The sequence below is a fragment of the Dermochelys coriacea genome, chromosome 4, assembly GCF_009764565.3.
Source record: "Dermochelys coriacea isolate rDerCor1 chromosome 4, rDerCor1.pri.v4, whole genome shotgun sequence".
Classification (NCBI taxonomy): Eukaryota; Metazoa; Chordata; order Testudines; family Dermochelyidae; genus Dermochelys; species Dermochelys coriacea.
Window position 1 is genome coordinate 69397724 of NC_050071.1, and position 21535 is coordinate 69419258.

General features: G+C 37.3%; 1 protein-coding gene across 1 annotated transcript in view; it reads left to right on the forward strand.

Annotated features, from left to right (window-relative positions):
- The window catches only part of TLL1 (tolloid like 1), a 205610-nt gene that overhangs the window by 174117 nt on the left and 9958 nt on the right, over nucleotides 1-21535 (forward strand). The window contains exons 18-20 of the mRNA XM_038399352.2: nucleotides 7374-7499; nucleotides 8583-8710; nucleotides 15296-15509. Of these exons, the coding sequence (XP_038255280.1) occupies nucleotides 7374-7499; nucleotides 8583-8710; nucleotides 15296-15509 (468 nt within the window). The remainder of the gene's footprint in view (nucleotides 1-7373; nucleotides 7500-8582; nucleotides 8711-15295; nucleotides 15510-21535) is intronic.

Here is a 21535-nt window from a genome sequence, read left to right on the forward strand (position 1 = left end):
GAATCATCAAGAAAAGAATAGATAATCAGACAGAAAATATCATATTGCCTCTATATAAATCCATGGTACAGCCACACCTTGAATACTGCATGTAGATGTGGTCGCCCCATCTCAAAAAAGATAAATTGGAATTGGAAGAAGTTCAGAAAAGGGCAACAAAAATGATTAGGGGCATGGCTTCCATATGAGGAGAGATTAATAAGATTAGGACTTTTCAGCTTGGAAAAGAGGCAACTAAGAGGGGATATGATAGAGGTCTATAAAATCATGAGTGGTATAGAGAAAGTAAATAAGAAAGTGTTATTTACTCCTTCTCATAATACAAGAACTAGGGGCCACCAAATGAAATTAATAGATAGCAGGTTTAAAACAAACGCAAGAAAGTATTTTTTCACGGAACACACTGTTAATCTCTGGAACTCCTTGCCAGAGGGTGTTGTGAAGGCCAATACTATAACGAGGTTCAAAAGGGAGCTAGATAGATTCATGGAAGATAGGTCCATCAATGGCTATTAGCCAGGATAGGCAGGAATGGTGTCCCTAGCCTCTGTTTGCCAGAAGCTGGGATTGGGTGACAAGGCATGGATCAGTTGATGATAACCTGTCTGTTCATTCCCTTTGGGGCACCTGCCATTGGCCACTGTCAGAGGACAGGATACTGGGCTTGATGGACCTTTGGTCTGACCCAGTATGGCCGTTCTTATGTTCTTATAACCAGGAGTCCTCAGCCATGAAAATTTTGCCTACCTTCTATCTCATTACTGGCTGAGCTTAAATTCTGAGAGTGGACCCCACCCCAATGGATTGTAAATGTTGTGTACAGGGCAAGAGACAACCTAAATTATGAAGGTTTTTATATTCTAATATTACAACTTTAATTGTGTCCTTTTGCTAGAAGTTGGGTGTAAGAGACTCCCAGGTGCTAATTGAAGGAACAAACAAGCAACTGTATTCTGTAACATTTCCTGTCAATGGAACAAATTTGAAGGAAGTCCAATTAGAAGCACATTACAGTAGTCTACCTTAGAGTTGACAAAGTCTAGTATGACTGGGGTAGGTTTATGTCTGAGGAAACTTTCCATACAAGCTGGAAACACTGAGCTCCATCAGAAATATTTGAGTGTGACCCTCCGCATGTGCACACACCCACACACACACACTTTTGTATATGTCTGACAGGTATTAATCATTCTGTCAGAATAACAGGCATGCACATACTGCCAATAAGTTCCGCGGAACACTTAGTCTTACCCAGGAACACCACCTCATTTGTGCCTGGAATAGTTTCAACAGTCTTAGCTGAACAATACTACATAATGGGCAGATACACAGCATTATGCCTTCTTTTCTATCATAAGCATTCCAGTGATACCACCATTCCGTTTGTTCTCACCAAGCACTTCACAAATATATGGGATCTAATGGAATGCTTAGGTGAAGATGTGTAAGTATCCACAGCCACCTTCTTTGAGCTCTTCCCCTCCAGGAATGAGCAAAGTGGAAAAGCAACACTGCACAACATCTTCTAGGACTGAAAAGATTGGGACAGGTTACCTTAAAGAGGAGATGAATGAGAAGGATCATGATGAAGGTGCACAAAATAATGAATTGTTTGGGGAAAGTAGATCAGGAGCTTCTATTCCCTTTTTAAAATGCAAGAACAAGGGGACATTCAATGAATCTGAAAGATGGAAAATTCAAAGCAAATTAAAACAAAAACTTGTTTGCACAATGAGTAATTAGATGATGGAACTCATTGCCATGGCATATTAACTGATAACTGAAAGCTGAGCAGAGTTAAAAAAATTAGACATTTATGTGGAGTTATCCAGAGTTAGACTAGTAAATATATTTTTTAAAAAGTTTTGGAAGGGATATAAATGCTCATTATTTAAGGTATAAACCCATTTCTAACTATTTGACCTTAGCAGGAAAATTTCCTTGGGGGCAGCTTATCCCACAGCTGACTACTATGGGGTTTTGATGTACCTTCCTCTTTAGCAGCTGATCCTGGACAATGGTGGAGACAGAATACAGGACTACATGGCCTATTAGTCTGATCCAGTAGGCTGTTCCTATGAATTGCCAAGCATTAAATTGTCTGTTTCTGTATAAGACATTTCATGTAGTCAAATTTGGTGGACAAAATTATGACAATCCCATCCCACAAACAATTCTTGCTAAGCCGATACTGATCCAAAAACCCAGGCATAGTGATTTGTGCCAGTACAAGCCTTTCAGCATCTTATAGTCAGATCTCAACTGCCAGTTTTAAAAAAGGGTAAATGGGATGATAGGTAATTATAGGCATGCCAGCCTGACATCAATTGTGGGTAAGATAATGGAGTGGCTAATTTGGGACTCAATTAATGAAGAATTAAGGGAAGGTAATGTAATTAATGAAATCAACATGGGTTTATGGAAAATCAGTCCTGTCAACCTGACTTGGTATCTTTTGTTTATAAGATTATCAGTTTGGCCGATAAAAGTAATAATATATTTAGATTTCTCTAAGGCGTTTGACTTGGTACCATGTGACATTTTGATTTTAAAAATTAAAACAATATCAAATTAATATGGCACAGATTAAATGGATTAAAAACTGGCTGATAGGTCACAAAATATAATTGTAAATGGGCAATTATCATTGAGTGGGTATGTTTCCAGTGGTCCTGCAGTGATTGGTTGTTCGCCATATGCTATTTAACATTTGTATCAATGACTTGGAAGAAAATATAAAACCATCACTGATAAAGTTTGCAGATGACATAAAAATTGGGGACATGGTAAATAAATAAGAGGACAGGTCACTGATTCAGAGCAATCCAGATTGCTTGGTAAATTGGGCTCAAGCAAACAAGTCTTTGATTATGGCTAAATGTAAGTGTAGGCATCTAGGAACAAAGAATGTAGGCCATACTTACAGGATGGGGCACTCTATCCTGGGAAGCAGTGACTCCGAAAAAGATTTGGAGGTCATGGTGGATAATCAGCTGAACATGAACTTCCAGTGTCACGCTGTGGCCAAAAGAGGTAATGCAATCCTAGGATGCATAAACAGGAACTCTAGTAGGGGCAGGTTTCAGAGTAGCAGCCCTGTTAGTCTGTATTCACAAAAAGAAAAGGAGTACTTGTGGCACCTTAGAGACTAACAAATTTATTTGAGCATAAGCTTTCGTGAGCTACAGCTCACTTCATCAGATGCATCCGATGAAGTGAGCTGTAGCTCACGAAAGCTTATGCTCAAATAAATTTGTTAGTCTCTAAGGTGTCACAAGTACTCCTTTTCTTTTTGCTAGTAGGGGCAGAGAGTTTATTTTACCCCTATATTTGGCACTGTTGTGACTGCTGCTGGAATAGTGTATCCATTTCTGGTGCCCACAATACAAGAAGAATGCTGATAAATTGGAGAGGGTTCAGAGAAGAGCTACATGAATGATTAAAGGATTAGAAAACATACCTTATATTGACAGAATCAAAGAGCTCAATCTATTTAGCTTAATAAAAAAGAGAATGTTAAGGGTGACTTGATTACTGTTTGTAAGTATCTAAATGGGGAACAAATATTTAATAATTGGCTCTTCAATCTAGCCCAGAAGGGTATAGAATGAGCCAATGGCTGGAAGTTGAAGCTACTCAAATTCAGACTGGAAATAAAGTGTAAATTTTTAACAGTGAGAATAATTAACCATTTAATGGAATCTCCATCACTGACAATTTTTAAATCAAGATTGAATGTTTTTCTGAAAGATATTCTCTAGGAATTATTTGGGGAAGTTCTTTGTCCTGTGCCATGTAGGAGATCAGACTATATGATTACAATGGTCCCTTCTGGCTTTGGAATCTGGGAATCTCAGAAACACAAGATAAAAGGATAATCTTGCATAATTGCCATGGTTAATAAGTATTTGTAGATGCATAACAAAATGTGAGTGGAGAGTTCTGAAAACAAAGGTTTATGCACCAAGTTTAACATGGTCATAGAAAAACATACATTTTAGGGGATCAGAGAGACTGAGTCAATAACTGAATTCCATTCATACATCTATTTTTTCTAATAATAAATTCTTATCTCTTCACTAGCCAATCAGCATCCAAATTTTCCTAGTGTTCCAGGGCGCACAAATTTAGCTTGGAATGCTTGTGTGTGAGTGTATTCATGTGCTGTGACTTGAGGGATGTTTCAAGGTGATTTTCTATAAGTAGCAGAACAGATGTTGTATAGATGTAATCTAGTGTCTTGAGGAGGGGGAAGGGATAATTTAAAACCATCTTGGGGCTACAGATAACTGATATTTTTTGGAAATATTTTTTTTAAATTAAATATTAAGTTTTTAAGCATAAAACGTCCTATTACAAGTTTTGTGCCCTTCATGTCAATAATTGGGCAACCTATTGCAAGCTGCTGTGGGCACACAAGGAAAAGTAGGCTACTGAATTATTCAACATGGCCTTGCTTCAGAAAAAAACAATGTTTGATTTTCTGTGTAGGAAAGGTGATGGTCATGGGAGCTGCTATAATCATTTCTTTGAATAAGGCTCTTAAACAATAGTTTGATTAATCACTGGTAGCAACCTGTTGTTAAACTGCTTCCATTTATCATGTGCTCTAGAGTTATTTTTGTGGTTTTAAATAAATATGATGTTTTGCATGCTCATTTAAAACAGTCACTGTGTCTGATGCATGATAAGAATGAATATTATAGGGGTCTTTTTTTTGGTGGGTTATGATTCAGTGAGCAGTTAAAAAGAAAAGCTTAAATGTTTCTAACCTTGAGCAGATTCATGTTGGAGCACACACTCACCTCTGGCACTATCCTGGTACATTTTTTTCCACAGACAAGAAAACTGCCTGCAAAGAGAAAATTTTTGTTTTTGAATCATGCAAGGACTTGATACAGGTTCCCCCCTCAGGCCGAGTAGGTATTATTCACAGACTGGTGGCCTCTGGGGGTCTCAGAGGTACGACCACATGTCCTCTAAATTGTTAAAATCTAACATTTTGTTGAGAATGGATCTTTCCCTATGCTGAGTATTGAAACAAACAAAAAGGAAGAAAGCATCCATTCAAAATTGGGAGACTGATTTCAGTCTGTCAGCACAACAAATGATTTTGTTTTTACTAAGCAAAATATTTGTTTCTGTAACTAATACAGACTAATTTTGAAACTGAGCTACAGATATGATGGAAAAATCCATACTGATTTATTCAACATCTGTAAGGTTTGTTCAACAACTGCATCCTTCTTTAAGTGTGCAATTAATTATTTCCATGCTAGTATCACTAGGCTTATCTCTTCTACCTTTTGATTATTGTTTTATACAAAGCTGATTTTTGAAGGGATCCATCGTAGGCCCATTTATTTATGCACACGTCTCTTTTGAGATTATTCTTCAGAATAATACCTATTTATTTAATGTGAGAGTAGACTTTTCTGTTTCAGATAATTTGGTAGATGGGGAACTGGAAAGGTCCTTTATTTTATTTATTACAGAACTTTACTAGAATGTCCCTGTTTGTTACCTTTGATGAAAGCATTTGAGTTTACCTTCCATTCTTTTTGCTAGGTTATATAGGAGAGGAAATGCTAATGAGTTTTGTTATTGTCAGTTGCATTCTAATTTCTCATTGGCTTGTCACCCTTCTAAGTTTGCAGTAGGGAGTATGTGCTAGTGCTTGCTTTTGAAAAGATGAGAGATTAAAACTTTTGCTTGAAATTAAATAATGCATGATGTTGACTTTGTGTTCCTATTAGAAAGCCTGCAAGAAGTATCCTTCTGAGTTTTTATGCTTTCCTAAATGATCACAAATATAAACCGCTTCTGTGAAGTGTGTTTACTTTTAAACTGTTCCTCCAAATTCAAATCTGTTCACATCTGCAGGAAGCTCCCACGTATTCACAATGCAAACAGATTTGAGATTTATAGTACCAATGAAAATGCAGTGGAAACTTGGTTTTGACTTGCAGGATTTTGCTATCAATATATATCATCATGATGTTGCTGTACAGCAATGTATTGTAAGTACAAATAGAATTTACTGAAGAGCCTGCAAGTCAACAAGTCAAGCTTCACATACATTTTGGCAGGTAAAGCTCAGGTATGTGTAAGTACTTAGACAATAAAGATTCATTTTTGCTGTATTACTATATATGTGCATCAACAAAGGTAGGGAGAAGTAATACAATATGAGTAAAACAGTAACAAGAAGCTTAAATTATATATGACACTTGTGTTTTTGTAGAAATTCCTACTGAACCAAACACAGTCTGAAATACTGCATATTAATTTTGTTAAGAAATAACACCCCTTTCATATATCTTAGGAAATCTGAGGGTAAATGAGATGCATGCTCTGCATCCCAGTTCTGAAACAATCTGACTTCTGATATGACCATAATTTTTTTGCGTGTTGAAACGACAGAGGTCGGTGTGATATGGCTTTATAAATGTATGTCAGGAACACTCTGCCAGTTTTGATTTAATGGACCAGCCCCACCTAAAATGACAACAGCCAAATGACACAGAATGGTGGCAGCTGATGCCTTCTGCTGTAATGACTGCCTGTTAATCTAGTTTGGCTTTTTTCCCTGCAGTGAATTTGGTGGCTGTGTAATGTAGCTCATATTTTCTCCCCTACAGTCTGGTTGATTTCTAACACACTAAAAGCTCTTTTAGAGAGGATTACTTGTTAATAAACAGGACTGCATGCTATATGGCAGATCTCCCTGAAATAATTAACATCTGTTTATTTTCTGTGGTTTTTAACAATGTATTTTCCTTTTTGAGATGTTTTGTAATGTCCAGATTCATTAAAATCAAAGCACATTTTTTGCTCCGCTGGAACAAAACAACTAATTGATAATGTTTATGCTGAGTAAATTATTTTTAATATCAACATGTGCAAAGCTTGAAACCTTGTTTGGCCGGAACATCCAATCTGCATACGTTGTAGAACTGGTGTGAGGTGGGAATACCTTATGTGTTTGTCCAGATAGTAAAACTCCTTGTTGTGCATGGAACTGTAGCCACTGAAGAGATACTTTATGAAATCTATATCAATAAAACTAGCTGAAAAAGTAGTATTAGCCATTTGTTCTATATCCTTTATTTTCTTGAAACTTTTTTCTCTCTCTTGAGAAATAGACCTCACTTTCCATGGGAATTTACTAAAAGAATAGTGCCATGGTGCAAGGTTGCAGGCTGAACAATGAATGGGTAGAACTAAGGTACAATTAAATTGCTATACTGAGAAGAATAAGGTCTGTGCCTTAGTTTACCTTTTTCTGGACTTAAACATTAATATAAAAATGTTGTCTACATTCTACAAGCTATAGATGTGATGCTCACAGAACTATGTTGTGTATCCCTTAGACAAGGATGAGTGTTCTAAGGACAACGGTGGTTGCCAGCATGAATGCATCAACACTATAGGAAGCTATGTCTGTCAGTGCCGCAATGGATTTGTGCTACATGAAAATAAACATGACTGCAAGGAAGGTAAGGGTTAGGGCATTTGAACAGCGGATAGTAGAGGTAACCCGGCTGTCCTTTAGAAAGTTTTCTTCATTCTGTGTAGAAAGTTATCATCATGTAGAAAAGGGAGATACCTTTTAATGCAAACCACCAGGGTCTACATGGGACAGTTAGAGCACTCTACAAATCACATCCCTCTAGTCTGTACTGTGGCACCATTTAGACAAGCCCTTACCTTCCTTCAGAGAGTGTTGTGAGGTTTAATTCTCTGATGTTTATAAAGTCTTTTTTCAGAGTAGCAGCCGTGTTAGTCTGTATTCGCAAAAAGAAAAGGAGTACTTGTGGCACCTTAGAGACTAACAAATTTGTTAGTCTCTAAGGTGCCACAAGTACTCCTTTTCTTTTTATAAAGTCTTTTGAGATTCTTGAAGGGAAAGTACTTAAAAAGGTGGAGTAGTTTTATCATTTTATCCTTGCTCTTTTTAGATTTAAATGTTAGTTTTTATTTAATGAGAGGAACTTATACTAATTCCATTAGGACAAAGAAGACCTTGTATAGTCAGACATTTCTCTGTAGATATTCACAATTCATTCTCAGTCTTTTGCCAACAACAGTATCTCTCTCTTTCTATTAATCGTGGTTTACCAACCAGAATCAAGGTTCAATACCTTTAATGCCTGCTTTAATGGGAGGGCAGAAAAGCAAAATTATGAAATTTTCAGGCAGGAATTCCATTCTGGGTTTTTTTACTTAATTTTATTTGTGAAGAAGGCTTAGTAGAGGGAATAGCAAAATATTGACTTCATTTAGATAAATGGTTTAGGCATATCATTCATGTATATAGTTTGTTTATAGAAGGTTTATGTGATCCATTGTAAACAACACTGTAAATGTAATGGTCAATCAGTAAACAAGCAGTGCTAGATTAATCTCCATGATGTATTTGCCAAAGGTGATGAACATGATACAGGATACTGAGGAGGTAATTAGCTAGCTTCCTGAAAATCCTTTCCTTTCAATGAATCAAATAAATAAAAAAGTCTGCTTTTCAGACTACATCTTAACATAGATTTCCAAACTAATTGATACTATCATTATTGGCACAGCTGAGTGTGAACAGAAGATCCATAGTCCGACTGGAGTCATCACAAGTCCTAACTGGCCAGACAAATACCCAAGTAGGAAGGAATGCACATGGGAAATCAGTGCCACTCCTGGTCACAGAGTCAAATTAGTAAGTTATTTAAAGTTTTTTTTTTAACCAAATTTCCTCCTGAGCTGACCAGCTACTTTCACCGGCCATTATATGAAAATAAGATTGATCTATGTTCACTGATCAATTGGCAGCCAAAAAGTATGCCCTTTATGTTACACTGGTTAGTAAGACTCCACTGACTTTTAAAATAAAAATAATTATTTTTAAAATAATGAATATTTACTAAAATGTGTTGTAAAGATATCAGCATTTTAAAACAAAGATTAATATGAAGTTTAACCTTCTGTGAAGAATTATTTTAAGAGTGTTAAGTAAGTGTTCCATAATACTTAAATGAAAATTCAAAAAGTCTGATTTCTTTTATCTCAAATATTGGTTTGGAGTATTATTTTTGTCTGATTATATATAATTGGTTCAGGGGCTTGGGATACTTTCATGTACATAATTCACATGGACATTCCAGATTCACTATACAAGGTTTCTGCACTTTGGTTCTCAGCTTTTTTTAGATTTCACCACATTATTGTGGTACAGCACTGAGCTTGAGAGATGGGATGCGTTTAAGGCTGTGTCTACACTGCAATTTGAGGTCTGATTGCAGCTCAGATAGACATACTTGCTCTAGCATTACCCCATTTTAGCATGGCTAAAAATAACAGTGAAGACATGGCAGCACATGCTTCAGAGTGGCTATATAAATACATGGGTACATATCCCTTTGGCACATACTCGTGCTGCTAGTCTGTGCTAAAGCCCATGCCCTTGTGTCTACATTGCTATTTTTAGCTTTGCTAGTGCAGGTTGAGCTAGTGTGGGTCTACTTGTGCTGCAGTCATACCTCAGAATCCAATGTAGACATAGCCTAAGCCAACTTTGTGCCCTCCTGACCCTAGGCTGCTCCAGGCGCTGGAGAGGACTCTGGTGAAACAGCCCTGGGGCCTGTTTAAGTTATGGCAGATTCCCTGGACTGCCCTCTGGGAATAGCACTGCCCAGCATCTCCTTAGCTCTGCATGCTGTGGCCCCACCCCAACATGCCCTTCCAACCCTTGGCATATCCCTATATGTAAGGCTTGTGAAACGATACTCAGGTACTTACAGCCATCTTCTGCAGTGTTAGTGCCAGGAGAATTGTTCTTCAGTCTGTTACTGAATTTAGGGCCTCTTTATGCTGCTCCAACCCTTTTCCCTGGCATAAAGAAGCAATGCCTCTGTCCCTTTGCGGATCTGGCTCTAAATGCTTAAACCGTACATGCAAAGAGGGGATGAATGCTTGGCCCATTCACTGGGTTTAGTGAGTGTTCAAGCTGAGTGGAGAGGGAGGGTGGGCCTGTGCTGGCTCATTCCCAACAAGTGAACTTCTCCCATATGAGCAACTTTTATTTTGTGTATATCTTATCTAGCCAGAGGCATAGACGGATTTTTATAAAAGCACTTTGAGTGCCTGTAAACTCAGCAGGAAAACACTTGCATTTGGATTTCCTTGCTGAATTTTAGTTTTCTCTCTTCCAGAAGAAACCATTTTAAAATCTTTATCAACTGTTCCTTTTTCATTTGAAATAGAATCTGGGTAAACATTTTCAAAAGCACTCCAGAGGCCCAGTTTCAAAAGTGGAAGTCAGTGGAAGAGAGAGTTGAATGTCAATGAGAGTTATGTGTCTAACCTGCCTAGGAGCTTTTGAGAATCCCACTAGGCTGTACTACTGTCATCTTTGGGTGCCTAAATACTATTGAAAATCTGGTCCTAATCACTTTTGAAAATGGGGTTTAGGCCCCTAAATCACTTAGCTGTTTTCAAAAATGTTGTCCTCCATCCTTGAAAAAATCACAGAGCTAAAGGGTTAACAGCCATTCTGATCTGCATAGTAAAACACTGTTAATCAAACAAAACAGGATTCTTTATTTACCTAATGAAGTGTTCAGCAACCACTGAAAGTTAATGAGAGCAGAGTACCTAACTCCCTTAAGCTCTTTTGAAAATCTCACCATCAAGTATAGTGGACAAGTATAACACTCATTAGCAAAACATTTCACAGCTAGAAATTCCCAGCTGTGCTAAATGTTTGTATGGGAAGATAACACACTACATTATTTTGTTCACAGTCTTGTTAGCTGCTTATCACTCATTTTTTATTTGACCCGTATACCAACAAGACTAATGCAACACTTCCATTTTATAAATATTTCCTATTTTGCTTCCAAACTAAGTTCAAGTTCATTCCTACTTTTACTATGCCCTAATGAACAGAAAAGATATGAGTCCTGAAGCTGTGCATTATTTCTGAAGTTCAGTGTACCTAATCTTTTCCTGTGAGTGCTCTTAGTTTTGATAAATCATTGCAAAGTCTTTTCCTGGTAACAGTGAAGTGCAGCATTTTGTGTAATCAAGGGTTCCAGGAAACAATGGACGTGCACTGTGGAATTTTTAAACTAGATGTCCAGATGAAAAAAAATGCTTTTGAAACTCTCTACATACAGCACAGAGAGAGAGAGAGAGATTTTAAAAGCTCACTTGACACTTGTAAATTAGTCTAAGTGAAGCTTAATTTGAGGAACACCCAATTGCATATATAAAGATGATTTTTGAACAAATGCCTGGAAATACATATAGATAACATAAAAATAATGAGATAAAGAAAACTGCAATAATTTTGCTCAGCCTATTCCCTTAAAAGTTCCCAAGTTCATAAGAATGGCCATACTGGATCAGACCAAAGGTCTGTCTAGCCCAGTATCCTGTCTTCCAATAGTGGCCAATTCAAGGTGCCCCAGAGGGAATGAACAGAACATGTAATCATCAAGTGATCCATCACCGTTGCTCATTCCCAGCTTCTAGCAAACAGAGGCTAGGGACATCATCCCTGTCCATCCTGGCTAATAGCCATTGATGGACCTATCCACCATGAATATATCTAGTTCTTTTTTGAACTAGGCCTTCACAACATCCTGTGGCAAAGAGTTCCAGAGGTTGACTGTGCATTGTGTGAAGAAGTACTTCCTTTTGTTTGTTTTAAACCTGCTGCCTATTAATTTCATTTGGTGACCCCTAGTTCTTGTGTTATGAGGAGTAAATAACACTTCCATATCTACTTTCTCCATACCAGTCATGATTTTATAGACCTCTATCATATCCATTCTTAGTCATCTCTTTTCCAGGCTGAAAAGTCCCAGTTATATTAATCTCTCCTTATACGGAAGCCATTCCATACCCCTAATAATTTTTGTTGTCCTTTTCTGAACTTTTTCCAATTCCAATATATCTTTTTTGAGATGGGGCAACCACATCTGCACGCAATATTCAAGATGTGAGCGTACCATGGATTTATATAGAGGCAATATGATATTTTCTGTCTTATTATCTATCCCTTTCTTAATGATTCCCAACATTCTGTTTGCTTTTTTGACTGCTGCTGCACATTGAGTGGATATTTTCAGAAAATTATCCACAATGACTCCAAGATCTCTTTCTTGAGTGGTAACAGTTAATTTAGACGCCATTATTTTATATGTATAGTTGGGATTATGTTTTCCAATGTGCATTACTTTGCATTTATCAACATGGAATTTCATCTGCCATCTTGTTGCCCAGTCACCCAGTTTTGAGAGATCCTTTTGTAGCTCTTTGCAGTCTGCCTGGGACTTAACTATATTGAGTAGGTTTGTATCATCTACAAATTTTGCCACCTCACTGTTTACCCCTTTCTCCAGATCATTTATTAATATGTTGAATAGGACTGGTCCCAGTACAGACCCCTGGGGGACACAATATTTACCTCTCTCCACTCTGAAAACTGACTATTTATTCCTATCCTTTGTTTCCTATCTTTTAACTAGTTACCAAGCCACAAGAAGACCTTCCCTTTTATCCCATGACAGCTTACTTTGCTTAAGAGCGTTTGGTGAGGGACCTTGTCAAAGGCTTTCTGAAAATCTAAGTACACTATATCCACTGTATCCTCCTTGTCTACATGCTTGTTAATCTCTATTCATCTTGATTTAAATTATGCAAAGTGTATTTAAAGTTTTTTTTATTTCAAAATTTTATTACCAAGCTTAATAATAAAGGCAGCTGAAAAGCAAATTCTTTGTGTCCCTCAAAATGTGGGGATGCTATGGATAAAACTTAAGCCAATTTCTAATTTGCTTATTATTTCTTGAAATGTTTGAATGTTTGAAATAGTTTAATATATATTTGTTTTTTCTTAAATCCTCTATTTCTCATAAACCCTAATTGTAATTCAAACATTTAAAATAATAGCGTTCACAGATTATTGATTATAAGGAGTGCTTCTGAACTACTGACCTTTCAGATTGCAGAACTGAAAAAAATAGTGTGATTTTCCTTTGAAAAATAAAACAAAAAATTAAAAATCAAACTCAGAACTATGACTGCTCTTATAGCACATATAGAACTCCCATTGATATTCACAATGGATTCACTGAATTGTATATTTAACCAGCTCTTACAGCCTCTCAGTGTTTTTTGTCTGTTTGTTTGTTTTTAATTAACAATTAATTGTAATTGTTTGTAATTAATCAAATATTGTTTGGGGCCCTATGGTAACACATACCTGGCCATCTGAAGATAGGATGGTTGATTGAAATTTTAGAGTGGCAATGGAGATTGCTGCACTACTGTTTTTATTGCATCAATGATTTCCTTCCACTCATATAAATGTCAGCTTTTCCTATAAAATGAATCTGTGTCCGTCCAGTACTATCTTTTCACTCTCCAGTTCTTTGTGAACTAAAACTGATATTCTGAGTATTCTTTCTCATTTGCCAAACATCAGTGCTTTAGCTATATGCAATTCCTTTAGGACAGCTGGTAATATAAAGTGCCATCACATTTTATATTGGCTGACTTCCATCAGGGATTCAGTAGATTAGACTTGCTTTGGTGTACCAGAGAGAATGATCAGTTATTATGTGTGCTCAGAATTAGACTGTTTGCTTTTATTTCTTTTAAATATTGCTGCTTAACCTTTTAGCTTGCTTTGCTGGAAATACACTGCATACAGTTAGGAGCATTAATTCCTAGAGTGCTTTTGTGATATTTTATTGTATTCACAAAACGTAACTTGAGAACCATAAAATTGCTAATTAATAATAATAAATAAATTCCACTGAATGAGCTTTCAATTTAAGGTTAATTGTGAAAATGTTCAGAGAAGCCTAGAAGTATTTCAGCCTTTCAATGCTTATACATAATTCTCTATGACCTTTCATCATTAGGCTTCTCGTTCAAATCTAGCCCAGGTCAGTAGTGACCAGAAGTTATATCTCATGGCTGTTTGATGTCCCATTTGTAATAAGCTTGGTGATCTCAGTCCACTCCTGAATAGAGAAGCATCCATATATCACATAAATAGCACACTTGTCATGAGTTGGAACACTAGGTGGCAGTCTCAGTGGAGAAGACAAGAAGGATCTGGAGACTGAACTATCCCTTGCTCTTGGAAGTGGTCCCTTAAGATTAGGTTCTGATGATATGGTTCAGAAACTCCCACTACCTGTGAGCTACCTGTTCTGTGGACAAATAAGTTTAAGATTGTAAAAAGTGACTTGTGATTTTTGGGTGCCCCTATCTTCAGACAGTTTAAAGGGCCTGATTTTCAGAGGGTAGGGGCCAGACTCAAGGAATCAGACACCTTCAAAGTGTCTTCAGCTGGGTACCCTAAAATTGAGGGACTGAAAATCACTAGTCACTTTTTAAAATCTTGGACAACTGGACTCCACTCTCCAGGGCATTGAGGAGAGTCGAGTCTCTAGGAGCTCAGGTAAACACTAAAATAAATATTGCTGTGTGGAGAAGAAATATACAACAGACCTAAAAGTAAGTAATACTTGTGACCTTTAATATAACTTCTGCAACTTTCCTCTCTCTTTGAGAGTTGGTGACAAGTAAAAGTGAGTTGTGTTAGGATTTATTTACAAATTCACTCAAAAACCTTTTTTGCAGCTTTCTTAGACTGATTTCCTGGAGAAAGATTATTTTAATTTGCTGAGTGAAGCCTTAAATATAATCAATATTGTAGTTATAAAAAATTGGTTTATATGGCATAATTTTCAAAGGACCGTGCTGTATATATTTTACCTGCATGGGTCATGTGGAAATGTCATTTTCATTGGTTTAAACTGCATTGAAGAAGCACATATATAAAAGCACAACATCTCACAGATGTTGCAGGGGCCCAGTTATAAAAGGAACCAAGAGATTTCCTACTTTCTGGCTGGTTTTGGATGTTCTGTGAAATTTGGAATAATCCTAGGAACTAATTGTATGAATTCAACGGAAAGGCTGTGGTATTCCAGATTTGCTCTGTTCTGCCATGGATATTCATTAGACACAAGTGTCCTAATCCCTTTCAGGTGAAGTGGTGCCCTGTCAACGTTAAAATTCACTGTCTTTATTATTACTCTTCTTCCTTAGAGTGCGTCTGTCATTCAAAGGTCCAAGCTTATAACTGCAACAAAATTACATGTGCTGTCTCAATTGCATGCAGGCTGTATGCTGGAAACCTATATAAAGTAAATGTTTGTTATGTATAAGATATACTATGTATTGGAGTCCTTCTTAACATGCTATTTTGCTTTCTTTTCAGACCTTTAATGAGTTTGAGATTGAACAACATCAGGAATGTGCTTATGATCACTTGGAAGTGTTTGATGGAGAAACAGAAAAGTCACCAATTCTGGGACGTTTATGTGGCAATAAGATACCAGATCCTCTTGTTGCTACTGGAAATAAAATGTTCCTCCGGTTTGTTTCTGATGCATCAGTACAAAGAAAAGGCTTCCAAGCCACACACTCTACAGGTTAGGAAATCAGGATGTCATTTACTGATCATTTTCCCTTGATGGAGACATTCAGGATTTTCGTGAGCTCACGAAAGCTTATGTGATGAAGTGAGCTGTAGCTCACGAAGGCTTATGCTCAAATAAATTTGTTAGTCTCTAAGGTGCCACAAGTACTCCTTTTCTTTTTGCAAAACAAAATTGACAGTCTTGCTAAAATAAACAAGGTTTTAAAAAGTCTCCTTCAGGGTTATCAGTTACTTTTGGTCCTTGATAGGAATTATTGTCATTCGAAATATGTTTTGAAATTCCATTAATCAGTTGCTTAGGCCATTTTCCATGTTAAAAACATTATTTTTCTGAAGTTGCTTGGTTTACAATGACCCCTAGTGGTGACTCTAAAAATTTTAATCTCCAAGATGTTATTTGGAAAGGGAATAGAAGCCATTCAAAAATATTAGAGAGCAGCGGTGCTGGAACAATTTATATAGTGGGGGTTCTGAGAGCCACTGAACCAAGCTGTAAATCCTGTATATAATGGAAACCACTTCAAGTCAGGAGTTGTGGCAGTAGCCTTAGTTCCAGCACCTATGTTACAGAGTAAAATAGAATAACATTTCCCCAATCTCTACAGTAGAAATAATATTTCTTCACTTACCACAATCAATTCTTACTCAGGGATTATTTTTCAAACTGCATATTAAAGCGGATATTATATAAATATGAGTTCAAGCATACTGAGGCTTTGCTGACGCACACAAATCCCTAATCTTGATTATAAGAATGAGTAGTCTATATTTTATCCATGTAGTTTAACATTATCTAAAACATCACATGCAACATAAAAGTGTGTGTAACTATCAAATCATTATAAGTTAATATTAAAATTCAAATTAGGTTTTTTCCCCTTGCATTTTTGTAGAGAAATAATCCTTGATACTTTTTGTGATTAATTTCTCTTTTTGGCAGAGTCACCAGACATCAGAACGTGGGCTCTTTCTCACCATTTGTGTTCTGATGCTGGAAAGTGAAAGCGTTGTTTATGCTGACGTTCAGTGTACTTCTCTTTCTTGTTATGAGGCCTGGTTTGCAAACACTTAGTAGTACACACATGATGTATTTGCTGGATCAGGCCCTTCCTTATCTCCCTTTGTATCCGCTGCAATTGTACATCTACAACCACGTGTCACTCTTTTAACTCTTAAGAGGGACTGAAAAAATTATCATGTGTTTTACTTCATCCTTCCCAAATCCTACAAGATCACTTGTATTACCCTCTCCAGTCTTCTCTACTACACAGTGACCATTATGATTTTCACAAAATTATATATAAAGGGTTTGATTGGTAAAAAACGACAATTTTACAGTAAATAATTAAAAAACAAAACTATTGGTAAAGATGGGTGTTGTAATACTACTGATTTATGTAGTTTCTTTCCATTTACACAATTGCAGTAGTCATTACATAAAGGAAATTAAAATCTATGCCCGCAATATTTCTAACTGTTACCAGTTACATTGCTACATAAACTCACAGAATCATAGAAGATTAGGGTTGGAAGAGACTTCAGGAGTTCATCTAGTTCAATCCCCTGCTCAAAGGAGGACCAACCCCAACTAAATCATCCCAGCTAGGGCTTTGTCAAGCCGGACCTTAAAAACCTCTAAGGATGGAGATTCCACCACCTCCCTAGGTAACCCATCCCAGTGCTTCACCACCCTCCTAGTGAAATAGTTTTTTTTTCTAATATCCAACCTAGACCTCCCCACTGCAACTTGAGACCATTACTCCTTGTTCTGTCATCTGCCACCACTGAGAATAGCTGAGCTCCATCCTCTTTGGAACCCCCCTTCAGGTAGTTGAAGGCTGCTATCAAATCCCTCCTCGCTCTTCTCTTCTGCATACTAAATAAGCCCAGTTTCCTGAGCCTCTCCTTATAACTCCTGTGCCCCAGCCCCCTAATCATTTTCATACAGTTAATGGCTTGCTGGTATTTCCCTTATAAATGTCTGTTTGAAGAGGTTTATAACTTCCACTTGATATGGAAACTTTGTGTACGATATCTCAGCACAGGTACACTGTTTTCCTTCAGAATGTGGAAAAACAAAATCTGCTTGATTCTTTTTTAAGAATGAAGGAGAAAAAAGGTACACTTTTGCTCATATATGATTCAAAGTTAATTTTTGAAGGAAAATGTTTCACAAAATGTCCATTAAGGTAACTGATGGCCTAGCAACTGATAGCATAGGGATACAGTTTGTATGTACAGTTTGTTCAGAGTAAGGACTTTATCCTGCAGTCTTGATGAAAGCATAACCATTAATTTTTGAGGGAGTTTTGTGAATGGACACAAATGAATGGACATTGCATTTATGAATATATAATCAAATATATAATCATTGCATATATATTGCATTTTGAATATATAATCAAAGTTTTCAAAGCATATATTATTTTTCTTCATTTTATTGCTTCCATAACATAATAAATAATATGTAATTTAAAAAGGCTAGATTCCGTGAGTGAGATCAGGGGTCGTAGTAAAAAGATTGTGCCTATGTAACCCACACACCTGGTGTTGTGTCCCATCTAGTGCACCAAGACCACTTATAGAGAGAGATAAAATGAGTCTTCTCTACAGCTTTAGCTAACAGCCAGTTGGCTTTTAGCTCATGCGGTAGAAGCTCATGCAATAAGCTCCAGAGGTCCCTCGTTCAGTCTTGCCTGCCGATGACCGGGGTCTGTCAGCATTATACCTAACCCTATGTGACTGCAAGGACAGGCAGAAAGAGCTCAAGGAGTCATTCCCCTCTCTCCTTGTACTGGACACACTCTTCTGGCTTTACAGTTCCCGGCACAAGGCCAGGAGTCATATAGTAATCCCAGAATGAGCAGTCTGATACGGAATCCAAACCTGAATTCGGAATCCAACCTGTTCTTAAAAATCTCCACTGATGGGAATTCCACAGCCCATCTTGGAAACCTGTTCCACAGCTCAACTACCCTTATAGTTAGAAAGTTTTCCCTAATATCTAACAGAGAGAACAACTGATCACTGTACTCTTTATACTAGCACTAAATTAAAGATTGTTATCAGGCCTCCCACTCAGTCTTCATTTCCAAAGACTAAACATGCCCAGTTGTGTTAACCTTTTCTCATAGGTCAGGTTTTCTAAACCTCTTATCATTTTTGTCGCTCTCCTCTGGACTCTCTCTAATTTATCCATATCTTTGCTAAAGTGTGGCACACAGAATAGGACACAGTATTCTGGGTGAAGCCTTACCAGTGCAAAGTAGAGTGGGACAACTACCTCCCATGCCTTATATATAACACTCCTATTAGTATATCTCTGAATGATATTAGTCTTTTTTGAAAGTACATCACATTGCTGACTCATATTCAATTTCCAGTTCCCCAGATCCTGTGAATTGAAGCAAGGTTTCCAATCATAGTTGGGGTTTTTTTGGTGGTTAGTGGGTTTTTTTTGGTTGTGTGGTTTTTTTGTTTGTTTGGGTGATTTTTTGCATTTTATTTTTGTTTGCATTTGTCAGACTTGGGAAGTGATGAGTATTTTGAGATCTGAATATGTTAAATTTCTTAAACAATTCCAGTGGATTTAAAATATTAATTTCCTGAGACTATAAAGCCATGTCTGCAGCACAGATTAAAAAATTAGTATTTAACTAAAATTAATGTACTCATAATGTAAAATTAATGTATTTCTGCCCATAATAAAGGGGTATAACCTATTTTAGAAGCATGTTTTAAAAAGCATGCATCTACCAGGAGATTAAACATTGTTTTTAAATGGTTGTGAATTCCATACTGTAGAACAAACATTAGCCTGAACACATTTTAAACAACTTTTAAAATCAGTTTCTCTACCACAGTTTTGACATAATATAGATGAGTCCTAGAGTAAAGTTTTCAAAAGCACTTAAGTGTCCGAATAGTATAACTCCCATTGTCCTCGATGGCACAGGAAGAAAGACAGGACACCAGGAATGACACTAGGCTGCAGCTTTACTGAATAACACACTTGGGAACTATCCAGCAATAACTCCTTTGGTGCAGGTCATCGTTCTTTCTGTAACCCATACCACCTGGGGGAGGGCTGCAGTCAGCCCTCTACTCTGTGAGCTTGGTCCCAGCACCATTGCTGGGACCCCACCATCTTCTCTCATATAAGTGGGTTGTCTCCTCGCTGTACCAGACATTAGGAGTCCTGGTTCCATTCCCCATCTTTTTTAGGACAAGTCTTCTAGTAGTGCACTTCCAATTCCAGTTTATCGGGAAACTGGACCCTCCATTGAGCAAGTAGCTGCACTGGGCGCCTGCTGAGTTGCAACATGAATTTTGCAGTGCAACCTATCAACTGGTTCCTGGGATGCTGAGAGAAAGGCAAAAAAACCCACATTGCCCAGGCCAATCTGGCTAAAAAGGTGACTAGGTTGTTGCTCACAGTAAATGGAGGGGTATTTTGATCAGTGTGCAGAATTGTGCCCTGGGCAGGGAGAAGGGCTTATAAGCCCTTCGCTTGTGTGCATGGGAGCCAATAGGCTTATGCTGCGGCCTTGCATCCAGGCAGTCAAGGAGCCCCCCTTCCAACCCTCCTCAAGCTCACAAGGCGGCTGAGTGCCCATGGGGAGGGGAGGAAACAAGAAAGGGTCAATCCTTACAGGAGCCAAGTGTTTTCTTTCCCCTAATGGCCCTAACAAAGCCTCCCCATCTCAAAGACTGACCAGGGGATGGTGTGCATTTTCAAAAGTGATATAAGCACTTCAGACCCTAAATCCCATTGATTTCTAATGAGATTTAGGTTCCTAAGTGCTTCAGTCACTTTGGAAAAGTGGACTTAAGATCTTGTGAAAAATTCCTCTCTATTTCTTAAATTGGTTCTCCTTTTATAAATGTGAGAAATTCTTGCTTTAAAATTTTTGCAGCTGCTAATATGGATGGAGATTTCTTTTAAACTCATAGAAACCATAGCATATATGGGGGAAACAGTACATACAATTGATTAAAAGTATTCCTTTTTTACAGCTGTTCTATGTCTTAAATGTGTAAACCCTATTACAACCTACCCTCTTATTCCAGTCAAAAGCAAAAACTTACTGAATTCACAAAAAAGTGAAGTAGCCAGGAAATTAGAATAAACAGTAAACTGAACCCAGGTGAGGCATCTCATCTGTAGCTTTGATAATGCGCAGTTGTGAAGTGCGAAAAATGCACGTACACATGTATGAAACCTCATGAAGGTATCCTGTGAATCAGCTATGGGGGGATTTCTGTTTTTGTCAGAAAATGGCATATGCTTGTCTAGAAGAATTTAAAATTCTATGCTGAGCTATAAATCAAGTTTAATTGAATCATTCCACCTACATATTATATAATATTTTCTATTTTGCTTGTCTTGATTCTTAATAGACACATTTTATGAATACGATAAAGTGCAGTTTTAAGCATCCATGTGTTCCTATTATTATTTCCTACCTGAATTCAGAATCTTCAGCATATGACATCACAATTTGTTGTTGTTAAAGTTGGGCCTGATCCACAGAGTTCATGACCAGCTCCTCCCTCCTCCAGAGCTCAGATGTGTTTGGATTCTGGGATTTGTTTTAGCTCATCATAAAATATAATGCCACTGCAGAGGATCATAACGTAAACAGATTTTGGTATAAAGTATTGGGGTAGCCGTGTTAGTCTGTATCCACAAAAACAACAAGGAATCTCATCTGAAGAAGTGGTTTTTTACCCACAAAAGCTTATGCCCAAATAAATCTGTTAGTCTTTAAGATGCCACTGAACTCCTTGTAGATTTTGGTATAGTTACTATAGAAATGAATGTCATAAGCAAAAGAATTTGGCCTGGTGAGAAATAAGTAGCAGATGAACCCATAAAAATAAGTGATATATTTTAACTGAAATCTCCATAGGTGTTAAAATTAAAAGATCCCAGCCAAACCTCCCCTAGAAATCTAAACAACAATGCAGTGTTTTTTCAAAATATAGTTTTACATGTGTTCTTAGCTGCTTTTAAGT